The sequence below is a fragment of the Bos mutus genome, chromosome 29 (genome assembly GCF_027580195.1).
Source record: "Bos mutus isolate GX-2022 chromosome 29, NWIPB_WYAK_1.1, whole genome shotgun sequence".
Taxonomy (NCBI): Eukaryota; Metazoa; Chordata; class Mammalia; order Artiodactyla; family Bovidae; genus Bos; species Bos mutus.
The window spans coordinates 31990047-32008227 of record NC_091645.1 but is presented as its reverse complement, the minus strand read 5'-3'; the positions used below and the strand labels follow the sequence as shown (position 1 = coordinate 32008227).

Below are 18181 nucleotides of genomic sequence, written 5' to 3'. Positions count from 1 at the left end.
CACAATTCCAGGAAAAATCCATGCAAACCCTGTGCATTGAGCCCCTTCTATACAATGGTCATCATTACTGATCAGAAGGCAATCATAAAAGATCCCCATGAGCAACTGAAAGCTGTAATACAGGGGTTTCCTTTAGAACTCCCTCTGAATCACAGATTCAAAAATATAGGAAGACAAGGATTACCCCCAACCTGCCACCTTTTTCCACACTACCAATCAGAAAGAAAGATATCAACTGCATTTCTTTCCTTCTCTTAGTACTTTGAGATAAGAAAATAAAAACACATATTCTCTTTCAAAAGAAAAGACTTTTCCTAACTCTATTCTTCAAAGGAAAAAAAAAAAAAACATGCTGAGAAATTCTGCCACTTTTCTAAAACAGTTCTTGAGATGCATAGATGTATGATGAAATATTTCCTAGGGGTAAATGAATCCCGAGCAATTCTTGTAAAAAGTAAAGTAACAAAGCACATTTTGTGATGCTGTAGTGTTTGACTTGTTTGTGCCACTCATGTATGAATTCACAAAATTCTGAATTCACACTATAAACCAGAATGGTGGAGAGAATGAAACATACCTACTCATGAAGACTTCAACAGCTCACAGACCACCCAGGTTGCAGAGGACTTACAAGGCAGCCAGTACAATGACATAACCCACAAGAATGCCCTAGAGTGAAGTGGTTTTTAAAGGATATTTAATTTTTCTTGAGTTTCATTCATCAGGAATAGTAATCATTCTCTAAATGGCTGTGCTTCAGCCAACCAAGATGAGGTTATTATTATAAGATAATTAGTTGTAATAGAAGCTATCAATTACCAAGTACTTACGTGCCAGGAACTAATGCTAAGTGCTTTATACACATTATCTCATTTAACCTATATGACTAACCCTATTAGGTAGCTATTACTATCTTCCTTTTACAGATGAGGAAATTGAGTGTCAGAAAGACTAAATGACTTGCCTAAGGTCACACCAATAATAAAACACAAACAAATCCAGGACCATCTGACTCAAAATCCATCCAGTAGGATCATTCTGCTCAACAGCTTCATATATTTGAGTCACGGATATAAATTACCTCAATCTCATCCTTAAGCTACCGTCTACTACAGTGATTCCCAAACTTGACTTTTCATTACAATCTCTTTTTCAAAATGGAGATTCCCAGAACTCACCCCAACCCGACTGGATAAAATATGAAAGAAATTAATCTTTTGTTTTAAGCAATGCCAAAAAAATGGCCAGATTTTTTTCTCTCACTTTGAATTTCTCTTGGCTCAGTAATACTGCCCAGGCTTAGTTGCCCCTCGGCATGTGGGATGTTAGTTCCCCAACCAGGGATCAAACCAGGTCTGCATTTCAAGGCAGATGCCACTGGACTAGCAGGGAAGTCCCAGATTTTTTTTTTTCCCCATTGAACTTAATAATGAATATTTCACAAAAAATACTCAAAATCTTAACTCTCAAGGCAATTGGCTAGCATTCCATCGTTCAGTACTTTCTCTCTGGTTCACAAGAATGAATAAATGAATGAACACAGGCATGCCTGGGAATTCTACTCTGGACTCCCACAGAAAAGCTTTATCCAGAAGAAGAAGCTTCCAGGGGCTTCCCTGGTGTCCAGTGGTTAAGACTCTGCACTTTTGATGCAGGGGGTGTCAGTTTGATCCCTGGGCAGGGAACACTAATGTCCAGAAATAATGACATGAGTTCAGGGTGACCCAGCCAGACAGCTGCAGGCCCAAAATCTGCCCACCACTCACGTCCTCCAAAGAAGGCACTGCTGCTTAAGATTCATCTGGAATTGTTCAGAAACATGTGAAATGATCATAAATACATTTGTATAATACATGTGTAAAGGAGTTAATACATTCAAAATAAATCTTTAGGGAGCCGGCATTCACTGGACCTTTCCTTACACAGAGCATGGTGCCTCCATGCAAGAAGATATACTTGACTCCTAATTGACACACCTTTGTATGGTCTCAAAAAGGTGATGGGTTTTATTTTCTTGGGCTCCAAAATCACTGCAGACGGTGACTGCAGCCAAGAAATTGAAAGACACTTGCTCCTTGGAAGGAAAGCTATGACACACCTAGACAGCATATTAAAAAGCAGAGATATCATTATGCTGACAAATGTCTGTAGATTCAAAGCTATGATTTTTCCAGTAGTCATGTATGGATGTGAGAGTTGGACCATAAAGAAGGCAGAGTGCCAAAGAACTGATGCTTTTGAATTGTGGCGCTGGAGAAGACTCTTGAGAATCCCTTGGACTGCAAGGAGATCAAACCAGTCAGTCCTAAAGGAAATCAACCCTGAATATTCATTGGAAGGACTGATGCTGAAGCTGGCCACCTGATACAAAGAGCAGACTCATTGGAAAAGGCCCTGATGCTGAGAGAGATTGAAGGCAAAAGGGGAAGGGGGTGACAGACAATGAGATGGTTAGATAGCATCACCGAGCAAACTCCAGGAAATAGTGAAGAACAGGCAAGCCTGGCATGCTGCAGTCCATGGGGTCTCAAAGAGGCAGACACGACTTAGTGACTGAACAACAACAACATATTATCACAGGATGGAACTTGATATTGAAAGAGACAGACCTGAATTCCAGTCTCAACTCTGCCACTTCCTCACGGGATCGTGTTACAATTTTCTTCACCTCTCTGAGTTTTACTAATACTGTCCTCCTCTGAAAAACAGTGATAACCATAACTACTTCCTATAGAGTATCCACTTATGGTTTAATTACTCAGTATAGAGGAGCACCATTGGCTCCTCTACAAATGGCTCACAGTTACCATTTATAATTGTTATTATTTTTACTTTCCCGTTCTCTGAAAAGTGAAACACATTTTGTTTATGCAGCTAACTGCACAGGCTCAATGTCCCAGTTAAAAAAAAAAAAAAAATCCAGCCCTCCAGTAGGACATTCCTTTCTGCCGTCCTCCCAACTGAGGATTGAGAGCATGCTTCCAAGACACACAGCTGTCTAACATGCTAAGAGCAATAATGAGTTGCCATGATATCCAGGGATAACAAAATTAACAACATTCTCTCCCTAAAAAAATCTCCTCTGGGGAAAGTTACGAATTATTTCAATCAAATGTTCAGTGGTGACAAAGAAAGAACTTGGGTTGGAACCTTAGTGAGATATATCCCCTCTGTCAGTGAAACTTGTTCAAAGTTACCATAAACACACCAAATCCTTGCTCGTCCTTTCCCAAGTCGTTCCAAAGAGAAGATCAAAGGTGGAGCCGTCAGATTTGCTGCCAGTAAATGGACAGTCAGGGCAGCAGGAGCAAGACTTGCATTTTATCTTCCTTTGACAGCCGCACACAGCCCATGGAGTGTGTTTCTCGATAGTATTCACTCCGTTCAGAGCCTCAAGCCTGGTAAGTCCATCTTGAAGGAATAAGATTTCACTAGAGAAACCCAGGAAGGGGACAGAGTGTGGCAAAAATGAAGTTTCAATCTATTCTTCTCACCGAAGCCATTCTGTGCTTCCATACAGATAAGATCAAATGCAGAAGGCCTCGCTCCTGTAGCCCTGAAAGTCTGTCCACTGGCAGCAGGTCTGCTAGATCCACCGGCCTTTCAGTCATGTGCAATTTGGCCACCACCCTCCAGATGTGGTCATTAATTCCTGCAGACCTCGCCACACTGCCAAGTACCAAAGACAGCACAGCGACCCTGGCTATGGACGGTAGGGATGAGATGTGAGCTCTGGATGCTTTGATCTATTTGCTTCTCCATTTATATATGGATTTTGGAGAGAGGCTTCCCAGCTGGTGCAGTTGGTAAAGAATCTGCCTGCCAATGGAGGATATGTAGGGAAACCCAGGTATGATCCCTGGGGCTGGAAGATCTCCTGGAGGAGGAAATGGCAACCCACTCCAGTATTATTGCCTGGAGAATCCCATGGACAGAGGAGCCTGGCCAGCTACAGTCCACGGGGTCGCAAAGAATCAAACATGACTGAGCACTCATGCACTCTGTACCTTACTTTGGACAGACGGGTGGTTTTGGAAGGAGAAATGCTTTGGCAAACTCTTGACTGTACAGACTGTTTCATTCACACCAAGGAGTACATTCCCTCTGAAGGGACATAGAAAGATAGAGCTCCCAAAATGTCAGGGTTTTGTCACAGTACCTTAAAGCAACATTTATACATTGCAACTATTCTGCAGAGAAAAGAAGAATTTGTGGGCTGTTAAGAGAGGCTGAACAAAGCACCTGCCATCACAGTTGTCACTGGAAAGTAACGTGGTCCAGGTTAACCTCTCCAAACCACAATATGACCATCCATCACCCCTAACAGACAGCTCTCTGTGTGATTACCATGGTAATAGTTCCCATTCCTTCCTAACAATCCCTGACACCACACATCAAAGTTTTAAAATCAAATCATGGTTATAGACTATAAAGAGAACTCACCAGCTTATGTGCCAACATCCACATGATTCTTCCCAGCTAAGAAGCTATGTTTTTTTTTTTTTAATTTTATTTTATTTTTAAACTTTACATAATTGTATTAGTTTTGCCAAATATCAAAATGAATCCATCACAGGTATACATGTGCTCCCCATCCTGAACCCTCCTCCCTCCTCCCTCCCCACACCATCCCTCTGGGTCGTCCCAGTGCACTAGCCCCAAGCATCCAGTATCGTGCATTGAACCTGGACTGGCATCTCGTTTCATACATGATACTTTACATGTTTCAATGCCATTCTCCAAAATCTTCCCACCCTCTCCCTCTCCCACAGAGTCCATAAGACTGTTCCATACATCAGCGTCACCCTTGCTGTCTCGTACACAGGGTTATTGTTATCATCCTTCTAAATTCCATATATATGCGTTAGTGTACTGTATTGGTGTTTTTCCTTCTGGCTTACTTCACTCTGTATAATAGGCTCCAGTTTCATCCATCTCATTAGAACTGATTCAAATGTATTCTTTTTAATGGCTGAGTAATACTCCATTGTGTATATGTACCACAGCTTTCTTATCCATTCATCTGCTGATGGACATCTAGGTTGCTTCCATGTCCTGGCTATTATAAACAGTGCTGCGATGAACATTGGGGTACACGTGTCTCTTTCCCTTCTGGTTTCCTCAGTGTGTATGCCCAGCAGTGGGATTGCTGGATCATAAGGCAGTTCTATTTCCAGTTTTTTAAGGAATCTCCACACTGTTCTCCATAGTGGCTGTACTAGTTTGCATTTCCACCAACAGTGTAAGAGGGTTCCCTTTCCTCCACACCCTCTCCAACATTTATTATTTGTAGACGTTTGGATCGCAGCCATTCTGACTGGTGTGAAATGGTACCTCATAGTGGTCTTGATTTGCATTTCTCTGATAATGAATGATGTTGAGCATCTTTTCATGTGTTTGTTAGCCATCTGTATGTCTTCTTTGGAGAAATGTCTATTTAGTTCTTTGGCCCATTTTTTGATTGGGTCATTTATTTTTCTGGAGTTGAGCTGTAGGAGTTGCAAATTGGAAAAGAAGAAGTAAAACTCTCACTATTTGCAGATGACATGATCCTCTACATAGAAAACCCTAAAGACTCCACCAGAAAATTACTAGAACTAATCAATGACTATAGTAAAGTTGCAGGATATAAAATCAACACACAGAAATCCCTTGCATTCCTATACACTAATAATGAGAAAACAGAAAGAGAAATTAAGGAAACAATTCCATTCACCATTGCAACGGAAAGAATAAAATACTTAGGAATATATCTACCTAAAGAAACTAAAGACCTATATATAGAAAACTATAAAACACTGGTGAAAGAAATCAAAGAGGACACTAATAGATGGAGAAATATACCATGTTCATGAATTGGAAGAATCAATATAGTGAAAATGAGTATACTACCCAAAGCAAACTATAAATTCAATGCAATCCCTATCAAGCTACCAACAGTATTCTTCACAGAGCTAGAACAAATAATTTCACAATTTGTATGGAAATACAAAAAACCTCGAATAGCCAAAGCGATCTTGAGAAAGAAGAATGGAACTGGAGGAATCAACCTGCCTGACTTCAGGCTCTACTACAAAGCCACAGTTATCAAGACAGTATGGTACTGGCACAAAGACAGAAATATAGATCAATGGAACAAAATAGAAAGCCCAGAGATAAATCCACGCACATATGGACACCTTATCTTTGACAAAGGAGGCAAGAATATACAATGGATTAAAGACAATCTCTTTAACAAGTGGTGCTGGGAAAACTGGTCAACCACTTGTAAAAGAATGAAACTAGAACACTTTCTAACACCATACACAAAAATAAACTCAAAATGGATTAAAGATCTAAACATAAGACCAGAAACTATAAAACTCCTAGAGGAGAACATAGGCAAAACACTCTCTGACATACATCACAGCAGGATCCTCTATGACCCACCTCCCAGAGTATCAGAAATAAAAGCAAAAATAAACAAATGGGACCTAATTAACCTTAAAAGCTTCTGCACATCAAAGGAAACTATCAACAAGGTGAAAAGACAGCCTTCAGAATGGGAGAAAATAATAGCAAATGAAGCAACTGACAAACAACTAATCTCAAAACTATACAAGAAGCTATGTTTTTTAAAACAGTTTTTGATTATTTGATATTCACCAATGTCCCTAGACAAATTTTAAGTTAAACTGTTAATAGCAATGACCACTGGTCAAAAGCTAAGGGTGGCATATCATTTGAGCAGATAAACAGCAAAGCAGGATGCAATCAAAGGCAATTTACTTGGATTTTGAAACATCATTAAGAAAGAGGGGAAAAGAACCTCACGACTCTTGCTTGCATGATCACTGACGGATATTTAGGGAAAATAAACACACAGTTCATCAGCAATTCCCTCCTGCCTCCAAGCCCAACTCAGCCCATTTATTCAGATGCCAAAGCATTACTTGGGGGAACAGCAGTTATCTTGGTGATAAATGACATCCCCATCCAGCCAGGGTAGGTAAGTGAGATCCAAAACCCAATTTCAGAAGCTGCTTTGGTTGTTTCAGGGTGAGCACACACACAGGTCTAATTATAAAGTTCTTTCCCTACTGTGAGTATGAATACAGGAAGCTTGTATTTAAAAGTTTCTGTTTCAGGATAGAAAGCAATGAAGAAAACCATCAGAAGTCCCCAAGACCAAGAGGTGTATGAATATGTGGAGTCTCCTGTACTATCATTTTCAAAGTTTATACTATAAAAATTTTCAAACATGCAGAAAAGTCCACAAAATAATGTAAGGAACATTTTTGTGCCCGTGATCAGCTTTGTCCAATATTTATGCCTGGCTATACTGACACTAGGCCTTTTCTTTTCCTTAATAAATAAATTACTACACAGGAAAATAAAAAATCTGTGTGTAGCCCTCCCAATCCCATGCACCTGCTTTCCTAAACAATATAACAGTATCAGTCTACACATTTTCCAGCATTATATACATGGTGTCAACCTACAGCTTGTTCTTCCTCAGCCTTGTAATTCTAAATCTTATCTATCTTCATACAGTTAGGTCTGGGTCATCCATTTTTGGGTTTCCTTAGTGGCACAGTAGGAAAGAATCCACCCAGCAATGCAGGAGACAGGAGACGAGGTTTCGATTCCTAGGTCGGGAAGATACCCCAGAGAAGGAAATGGCAACCCACTCCAGTATTCTTGCCTGGAAAATTCCATGGACAGAGGAGCCTGACGGGCCACAGTCCATGGCGTTGTAAAGAGCTGGACACAAGTGAGCATACGCGAACACACACACACATACACACACACACACATTCATTTTCATTATTGCATGAATTTAACTGCATGAATACAATACATATGATTTTTTTCCTCTGAAGGCAGTTAAACTGCTTGAGATTTTTCATTAGCATAAACAACAGAGACATGAACATTCCTCTCCCAGCATCCCGTTGCCCACATGCAGTGATCTAGGGTGTAAACAGAGGTGGAAGTGCCAGATCAAGGGCTTCTGTGCATATGTGCAGTTTCAGGTGCTGCCACATGGCTTCCAAAGTAATTGTACCAAACAACACTTCCACCATCAGGGGATGAGAGTGCCTATTGTTCTGCACCCTTCTCATCTAGCGATAGCATCAGACTTTTTCATGCTCGCTTGTCCGATGGGTATGAAACGGTACCTCGTTTTCATTTGTGTTTTCTTGATTACCAGGAAAGTCCTTTTCATGTTCACTGGACATAGATCTTCATTTCTATGAATTGCCAATTTTTCTACTTGCATTTTTTCCTTTTTTTAAGCTGTCTTTTTAAATTTATTTTGGGCTGAGCTGGGTCTTTGTTACTTTTTGTGGGCTTTTCTCTGGTAGCAGCGAGCAGGGGCTACTCTCTAGCTGGGCAAGCGCTTCTCATTGCAGTGGCTTCTCTTGTTGCGGAGCATGGGCTCTAGAGCTTGGGCTTCAGTAGTCATGGCACATGGGCTTAGCTGTTCTCTGGCATGTGGGATCTTCCCAGACCAGGGATCGAACCCATTCCCCTATCTGCATTGGTAGGCAGATTCTCATCCACTGCGCCACCAGGGAAGTCCTACTTGCATTTTTTTTCTTAACTGGTCTGGAAGAGATGTTTATATATTCTGTGACTTTGGGAAAGTGACTTAATTTCTCAGCCTCCTATCAGAAAAGTAGAGATAACATCTCTTAGGAACAATCGGAAGCAGATCAAAAAGCACTGAGTCCAGTGCCTGTTACACATAGAGCCTCAAAACAAGTCACTATTTCCATTATTGTGATGAAGATGAAGAATGAGGTTTAGAGTATGCATTTGTAGCCTTCCTCCCCAGTTCACAACTCCTTTGGGATAAATGTTGCAGGACTCAGGAAGGGGACTCTGAGCATCTCTTACTCCGACTTCCCCTAGATACAAGAACATAATAAGATTCTGTTGTTTACAAGTTTCTATGAGGAACGTGTGCAGTGCTGATCCTCCCAGACAGCTTAAACGAAACATCAAAGTGACACATCCTCCAATCCACAAGCGACTGTGATCTTGTCTGCAGAAGGACCATGATCCTGAATTTCAAGTACCTGCATGAAAAGGGAGGGGGGCAGGAGGTGGTAGAAGCCAGCAGGTAAGTCAGTGCTAGAGACATGTTGGTGTTCCTGGGATGGAAGCACAGCCTTGACTTCATGAGATGCCTCCATGATGTCCCTCACATAAGAACAGCAAAAAGACAATCATCCTATCACATATCAAACACAGAAGTGTTTTTTATAATAGTGACCAAAAGTACACTGACATCACCTCGGTGGCAAGCACTCTGTGAAAATACTTATCTATCCCTGCTATCCAGAAGCACATGTTTCTAAGGGTATGGTGGTGAGCTAGAGAGATGCAATAAAAAGGAATCACGTAAGCCTCTCTGCTCAGACTCTTAACATATTTAATTTTGTGCCAAGAGCCTCCCAGGTTGGCTTCTGCTCAGTTGCATCTTGGCTTCTCCTTGGAGAAGGGCCACATTCATCCTCATGAACTCTGCCAGGGGAGTCAGGGAGCATTTACAGCTGACCTCCAGGCCGATCAAGAAGTCCTGACATCAGCTTCAACAGGTGACTGGCACCTCATCTCTCCCTCCAGATTCAGTTTCCACCAGCACTCAAGAAACCAGAGACTTTCCTCAGTGACCCTCCTCCTGCCTTCGGCAGAGCAATCATGTGTAAGTGTCAACTACAGCCCAAATATAATTAGACCCTCTTCTGATATCTATCTGGGTGTATTGCTTTCTTCCCTAAATGTGTGCCAAGTTTCTGCTTCCAAGAAGTTAAATCGCCATATAAAAATGCCCTGGTGATGATAAGTAATTAGACACTGTAATGGAAAATTAACCTTGTTTTTATTTAGAGCATTCATTTTAACAAGACATTTCTTTTTCTAACTGTTTTTAAACTGCAATAAAAATAAATTAAATTCTGAGGGTTTGCAAGGCATTTCTGGTGAAAAACAAACAAACAGCTCTCCTCCTGGACCAAGAGTATTTCTGATTTTATTAATATCACTAAGTTGGTACACGGTCCTGGTCTGAACCCCATTCTTGATCAATCCTAAGGCCAGTTCTAATCCCGTCATCTGTGTTACGGAAGGAGAAACAACCGTTCCAACATCACAGCAGCTGAAATGGAGGCAGGCATGCCAGGTGGGACGGAGGGCCTTTGCCTCACATGGGAAGTCTCTACCCAAAGGTTCTCTATTTTTCTTTCTCTCCTTCCTCCTCTTTGTCGTACTGTTCCCAAAAGACCTGCAGCCCAGTGATTCGCAGCAGGCCAGAGAGCACCTGTTGGTTTTGCCAAGTTCTGGGTTAGAAGGGGGTGAATCTAGCAGAGTCAGGGGTCCATGAGAAAAACTCCACCGTCTCAAGATCAGAATGGACACTGACACTCCCCAAGAGAATGCAGAATGAGGCCTCTATCTATCCATCTAACCAAAGCCCCATGACCTCTAATCATATTCCAGCTAAGAGGTCAGCAACGGTGTCGCCAGGGGACCCAAAGTGTCTTCACTCTGGATGGATGAGTGGTGAGTGCAGCCTGTAGGCTCCAACACCAAAGTCCCCAGGCTCCTACAAAGGAGGGCGCTTCTGGTCCGTGCCCTGCCTAACTTCCACCCCTTCCTTCTGACCTCAAAACAAAGTGCAAACAGCATCTAAAAATGCTCTGGGTTCACCCGGGCTCAGTCCTGCACCGTGAGGCCTAAATGCCAGGCAGGGCACTGGCGCCAGGCTCTCCCCTGAGGGGTCCCCAGGGAGGTGTCTAAGTAAAATCAGCGTTGGTCATTTCCTCTCCACGCAGGGACAGAAAAATCTTAGAAGCCACCTTTGTGTCACCCCTACGGTCATCCTGAAGGACACTGTGCTACATACAAGGTGGAATCAAGTGGCTTCAAGAGTTTCAAAGAAACCTACTCTTTTTATTTTTCCCTATTCCATCTCTTCTTTCATTTTCATCTCTCTTTACAATCTCAACAACATCTTACCATCCTTACTGCTTTCCACATAGATTTCTTGGATGTAAAAATGTAACAATCTTTTCATTTAGATTTCCGCCGAGCAACTGTATACGGGCTACGCTGGGATCACAAATTCTATTTTCAACCCAGAGGTACAACTGACACTGTAGGAAACTGGTTTCATAAAAGATTTATTATATATGCAGTGTCAGTTGAGTTGCATTTAAGGAGGTTAATATGACAATTTTGGTGCTGATAATACCCTTCAGGTGTACTTCAAAAAGAAAATTCCAGATGGTAAGCAAAAGGATTTAATTGTCATGCATGCATGCTCAGTTGCTTCAGTCATGAAGTTCAGTCATCTCTGACTCTCTGCAACCCTGCCAGTCTCCCCTGTCCATGAGATTCTCCAGGCAAGAATACTGGAGTGGGTTACTATGCCCTTAATGTCCACAATTCTAAATTGCCCGAACAGACTTCAGAGGACCACAAAGTAGGCAGTGGCTCTACAGGTGCTTCAGAGAAAGGTTTAAAATATCCCCACTGTTAGTCAAGACTTAAAATAAACTTAAAAATAATGGGACTGCCATCACCAACCAAGTGTAAATATTTGTTGAATTAAATTACTGAGTTAAATGATACTGAAGATTATAGACTTTTGGAAAGGCATTTTTAACTTGCTAAATTTGGAATCATTTTCCCATTTCCTATTAGAAAAAGCAGAACCAGAGAAGAAACTGCTAATAAACTCCTTAAAACTGACTCCTAAGGAATCCCCTTAGCCTCTCTATTTTGCAGAGGCATTATAAAATTTAAAGAGGAAAGAGACGACAGCTGAGGATCCCAAACTCAGTATCCAAAAAGAGCTCCGCTCCAAATATATTCTGACTCTGAGTCCTCTACCCCATGCATTCCTCAGTTTATTTACCCTGAGAATGGGAACAGGAAAGACAGAGATGAGTAATTGCTAATAAAAGCCCATTTGCCTCTGGCAGAAATACAAATGCCTGTTGATAAAGACCATTTTCCAAACCCACAGTTTGCATTTCTCCATCAACATTTCAGGGCCCAGGAGCCAGGCTCCCAATATCCAATGGGTTTTGGGCTCTAATTTTAAAAAACTGAGCTACAATCTAGGGACTCACTGGAGCCAACTCATGAAGCAGCGGCCAGCTCCCTAAGTCCCAAAGAAGTCATCACACATGTCCACACCTCATTTCATTCTTAACCAGGATGACACTCAATCTTTATGATAAAAAAATGAACCCAAGGACACCACCCAAAAGAACTTGTTTCTCTTAGACCCACCAAAGAATAAAATGTTCTCAAAGCCACCTCCTAAGATAAACACCCTTCCCCACATGCCCCTTTTAATTGACTGGTTGACTGTCTCTTGGGTGTGATTGTGCGGATTTATCCTGGGTGTGTAAATGAGTTGGAAAAATCTTCCTGAGTTCTGAGTACCCTAATATGAAAGGCAGCAGTGTTTGGTGCAGGCTGAAAGTACGTCTAAGCTGTCATATGTCACTGATGTGACCACAGCACTTTTTTTTTTAACTTTTAATTTTGTACTGGGTATAATCAATTAACAGACAATGTTGTGATAGCTTCAGGTGAAGTGAAGGGTCTCAGCCATACATTACATGAAACTCTTCTCCATATTGTGGCAGCCTGGATGGGAGGGGAGTTTGGGGACTTTGCAAAAAATAAAAGTATGTCTACTTGGGAAGCTTGGTCTGTGATTGGTATGTTTCCTTCCAGCTCTAAAACTCACCAGTCAGCTCTATAAGACTGGCCACTGGAGGTCCCGGAGACAGTCAACAGAACCCAGAGAAGAGAAAAGGAATTAAACTATAGGTTTCAGTAAGATCACTAAAAATCATGTAGCGGTCACGGGTTGTAAAATGTTCAAATATCATAGTCAGCTCCCCCTAAATGTGCATGTCCAAGACCTAGGGTAATTCTAGGTTATAAATCTCAATAATTATAATGCTATATGTAATTATGCACAGTGCATTGGTTTCTCAGTATCCTCATATGAAAACTCTTAGGGTAAATTGTAACAACTCGTTTTTGTGATTCAAGTTACTCATTTTTTCCAAACACTCCTCAAATTTAGAAACCCTGCCCATTTCTAAAGATCAAACTGAAAGAGATTCTTCCAAAGGAACCGTGACAATACCTCTGCAATGTTCTGTCCTGAGAAGCCAGTTCAAGCAACTCTCCCACCAAGAAACAGTCATCACAACCAGAAAAATAAAACAAGGCACCAGAAAGTTAAATATGATAGCATACACTACAAGTCATATTGCGCTTCAATCACTGTCAACATTCTAATATTTATGAGAGATCATCACTGGCTTCTAAACGACAATATCGTTCCCCTCTGAATAAAGATTACTGTTATCAGATTTTAAAATATGAACAACATGTTCTAAACTCAATTCTAAACATGTTCCACATTCATCAATGGTCGGAATAACAATTTTTTTTCAAATGGAGACTCTCTTTAAGTTATTTCATTTTAAATTTAATGACAAATATTCCTTTATTTGGCTTTAAGAAAAGGATTGCTTCACTCAATATCTATTATATGATGTAAGAGATCCATTAGGAAACTTAAATCCGTTTAGAGATTGCGTCCTAAAACTAAAATTACTATATTTTAATAAGAAAAGACCTGTTCAAACAAATAAGTTTTTTTGAAGATGAGCAGTCCATCAAGGTTAAAGTATCTAATAATAAATTACTGTCAGGCGATTATCTGCCTGATGAAAAATGTTTCCATTTCTCAGTTTACTTGAATACATGCTCTTCTGCCTAAGGAGATCGGTATCATAAACTGACATTTGGATTGCTAAATCTAAACAACACAGATTGTTTAATTATGTAGAGGCTTTTAAAACACTGTAGTTTTTTCTCTACAATTTTATGTACTTATTGTGGAGGGTGGTCACTTTACTATCTTAGTTTTCATTATTTTATCTGACAAAGTTCATTTCTCTTAGTTATTTAAACCTTAAAACAGCAAAACCAAAGGATGAGACAGTTCAGTAACTTTAATTCCAAATTATGCCTTTCACTTGATTTGAATATTTTATTCATTGGTTCCACCAAAGTGCTAAGGTACTTATTTCTATCCTATATATACATATATATATGTATATATAGTTTCATTATGGATGCCAGCAACTTATTGCTGTTTTTTTCAATTAATAAAAATTAAGTTCAAAAAAAAATTAAGTTCATCCAATCTTAAGATTTGTGAACCTGAATATTACTGTTAAAAGCAAAACTTTCAAAGCGTGGTATTTGCAAAGCCTTTGAGAAGTCGTTAATGGTATTCCCATGATCTAATACATGTAAGGCTTTAACTGTAATCGTAAACCCACTGAAAGCTTATGATCTGAAAGGATGGACTATTGTAGCCAGTTTTCTTGAGTTTAATTCCACTGGCCAATCCCAGTTTCTATATTTTAAATCTCAACTACAGCAAAATCATAACACACGTTTCAAAAGAACAACCTAAAGAAATCAAGCGCGGGAATGATAGGGAAAGAATGTCAGTGCCAACAACCATGCTTCCCAACAAACCATCAAAGAACTTCAAGAGCACAAGACTGAGCAAAACGTTTAGTTTGTGAAATATGTGCAATTCACTCTTAACACTCACAAAAGTACATATGAATCACTGTATTTTCCTCTGATTTATGTCCCGCACAAGGTTCAATAAAACATAGAACTTACTCAGCCTTGACTGATGACTGGATCATTGTTTTTGGAGGCTATTTATTACTCTTTTTATGGCATGATTTCTTCTATGATCCAACTCTGTGACTGCTAAAAGCCAGGAAAAGCTGCCTTCCAGTCAACGCATGGTACAAAGTCACTAAAAAGTTTGCAGGCATCAGCCTATGCCAAGGTGCTTAGGAGAAGCTGTTCTGCTTTGTCCTAGGGACCCCCAGGTATGCAATGTCTTTGCAGGGTTCATGGAGATTTATGATTAAAACAGATCCTCTCTTTTTCCTTTAAGGGATTTGAGTTTTTTCAGGAAATGATTCTTCATACTCAAAATAAGGTTCAGCCTACCTCCTCTCTTCATTCAAGATCTATGTGGACGAGTCATCCCAGGGCTAACGCACAGCAGACACACAAAAGTAAAAACATCAACATCAACCATATCTGTCTTGTTTCTAAAATTTCTTCTTCATTTCTTGTTTCATAAATTTCTTGGCTTTTGAAATTCAGTATTTCAAGTCTTGCTCTGGGCTATCAGACCTAACTTCACCTTACAGACAAATTGTATTTTACAAAGGAGTAACTGAATAGAATATTCATTTATTACCAAACACATGTAGCAACAACTTGGTTGTGAAAGAACTTTATCTATTCACACACTGATTTACTGATTTCCCTAAAGAGCCTGTCAATGGAGCCACCAGAAAATGTAGTATTCCAAGCATTGTGTACCAGCAGTTGGCCCGAACATTACAAAATTGTCTTTGAAAACCACTGCTAACACTTCCCTTTACTTTTTCAATGTTAGTACAATTAAATTCATTTATTTCATATCACCCATGCAACAAACATAACTTCAAAGGGTCTTCCAGTTTGAAAATACTAAACTTTTTACCTTAAGTTGAAGCACAGTCAACAGGTTTTTTTGATTAAAAAAAAATTTTTTTTGCTACACCCACGTTTGGATAGTCCAAATCCAAATTATGATGATTTTATAATTATAATACCAGGGTACTATGAAACTTGGAGCTTCTCTTAATGTAAAGTTTTATTTTCTATATAAACCTACGACTTTTAAAATATATTTATTAAGTGCTCTTTATCTTTCCCAAGGGTCTTAGCTCTTATGGAGAAAGGAAACCAGACCTCAGGACCGTTTTTATTGTGAGCATTGTTTCTCACTCGCTTAGAACTCAGGGGGTTGTGTTTGCCGCACAACGCCACACTTCTTCCCCAGAAGTACTACTTTCCCAGAAGGCGATCCTTTAAAGCAAACTTCAGCGGATTCACGATTTTTCTGGAAACCTCAGGATACTACTGATTTACATGTAAAATTCTCACTGGAGACAGGAGGGGGTTGGACGAGTTAACTCAGGTGAGAAACTGTGATTTAGGCGCTGAACCAGGTCAGGGGGTTGCCTTCTGTGCCCGAAAACAAGCCTTTTCTGCCGGAAAACCACAGCGGCGCTGGGAAGAAGGAAGGTTCTCCTGCCGGCGGATCCCAGGGCGCTGCGGAGCCACAGTTTCTCGGGGGCGCGCTGCCGTGACTGCGTTTCCAACCTGGCCATCGACACCTTGCGGGGCCTTTCCCCAACTTGCAGAGGCCTCTGCCATGCTAGCCGCGGAGAAGCCTAGTTCCCTTGCAGGGGCCCAGAATTCCCGGGTTCCTTCCTCTCGCCCTCGGGTGCGAGAACAGAGGTGGTCAAGCGCCCGACCCTGGTGCCAAAGCTGCCGCACCCCACTGCGCCCCCGCGGGCCGTCTTACCGGTACAGGAATGCAGAGGCTTGGGTCGCACGACCAGCGACGGGCACACGGAGTAGAGGGAAAGTTTCTCAAAGTAATCGCAGGTCTCCTTGGAGAGGATCTCGTCGATCATGAAAGTCTTGTAGCGCCGCCTGGCTGCTTTGAGTTGGCCGGGCGAGCTCAGCCTCAGCTCCGCGTGGCAGTGCATGGTGAGCCCGGGCGAGCGCCCACCAGCCGGGGCCGTGGGGCTGGCACGCCGGCGGGGCCTCGGCCCGGCTCCTCCGCGGCCGGGAGGCGGCGGGGCTCAGGAGGCGTGCGGAGGGGAGGCGGCACCGGGCGTGCCGGCCGCGCGTCTAGACCCACCCGCGGATCAGCATCTTCGCGGAGCCTTTTGGGGACATCGCAGCTGTCAATCAGCGCGCGCTTCCTGCGGGACAGGGTGCGGAGCTGCGCCGAGGGCTGGCCGCCGAGGGGCGTCGGCGCCCACCCCGCCCAGCCCTCCTGTGCAACCCGGCGCGGACCTGCGCGCCTAGTGCCTGCCGCTCGCGATCGCCTCCTCCCGCCTCTCAGCGTCTAGCGCTCTTCTGCCTGCCTATTTTAAGACACTTGCTTTGGCTTTCCTCCCCACCCCCTTCCCGGGACGAGCTCCAGGTGTGTGTGCAGTGTGCGCGCCCGTGTGTGCGCGCGGTGAGGGGAGCGCGCGCCGCCCCCGCCTGCCGGCCAGGCCTCAGCTGGCCGCGGCCCCCGCCGAGCCCGACGCTCTGGGCATGCTGCGCTCCCGGTCCCGCTCCCATCGCCAGCACCCAGCCGGCCGGCACCTCCTGGTCTGTTACTAGAAAGAAGTGGAGACCTCGCCGTGGCTCCCGAGACTGCGGACCCCAGAATCGGCGACCCCCAGAATCGGCGACCCCCAGCATCTGGTTGCCTTCTTCCCTCTCCACCTGGACTTCCGGAGGCCGTTTCCCGAGGACTACGGCATCCCCTCGCGTTCCTTAGGCTCGCAGCCCGCGCCCAGCCCGCGCGCTCCAGCACCCGGAGTGTGCGCTGGGATCGCGAACTTAATGGTTCCACGGAGATCCCAAGCCATCAATGACCCTAGCGCTGTCCGTTATCCCACCAGTAAACTTTTTTTTTAAAAAAAAAAAAGAGGAATCAGTAAAAACATGTGTGTGTGTGTGTGTGTTTTTATTTTTATTCTTTAACTCTGTTTATAAACCTTTTTTCGTCTCCAGGAGGGCCAGCGGAGAGTGACTGCCGGTGCGGCCGGTCCTCGGGCAGCCGGCCCGGCGGTGGCTCCTGGCGCCGAATACTAGGGCACCGCAGCGTTCCTCCCCCAGGTCCCTGGCAACGCGCAGGGTTCGGGGACTCTCGAGGACACGCGTTCATGAAATGTTTTGTCTTTTGCCTCCTGGGTGCTCCAATTAGTAGCTGAACGAAGTTTTGCTTTCAGTTGAAATTGTTGGGCAAGGGGACCCCACCCAGCCTAGGCACCCGGACTCACAGTGCTGCCGGCATCCTCCCCGCGCGCCCGCGCTCGGCAGAAACTGTTGGTGCTGCCAGTTCCTCGCGATTTAGTTTGGAAATGGGTTTGCGCGGGGCCGTAAGGAGTATTAAGAATTACAGATGCGAATGGCCTTCGCCGAGACCGAGTTTGGGGCTGGTGACATCTCGCGGTCTCGATCGCGGCGGGCTCCCAGCGGAGCTGCTTGTCCCGGAGCC

General features: G+C 43.0%; 1 protein-coding gene across 1 annotated transcript in view; it reads right to left on the bottom strand.

Moving 5' to 3' along the window:
* BARX2 (BARX homeobox 2) overlaps nt 1–17018 on the bottom strand; it is an 82058-nt gene extending 65040 nt beyond the window's left edge. Inside the window, exon 1 of the mRNA XM_005896983.2 lies at nt 16484–17018. Coding sequence (XP_005897045.1) covers nt 16484–16670 — 187 coding nt within the window. The 5' untranslated portion in view covers nt 16671–17018. The remainder of the gene's footprint in view (nt 1–16483) is intronic.
* Nucleotides 17019–18181: the final 1163 nt, after the last annotated feature.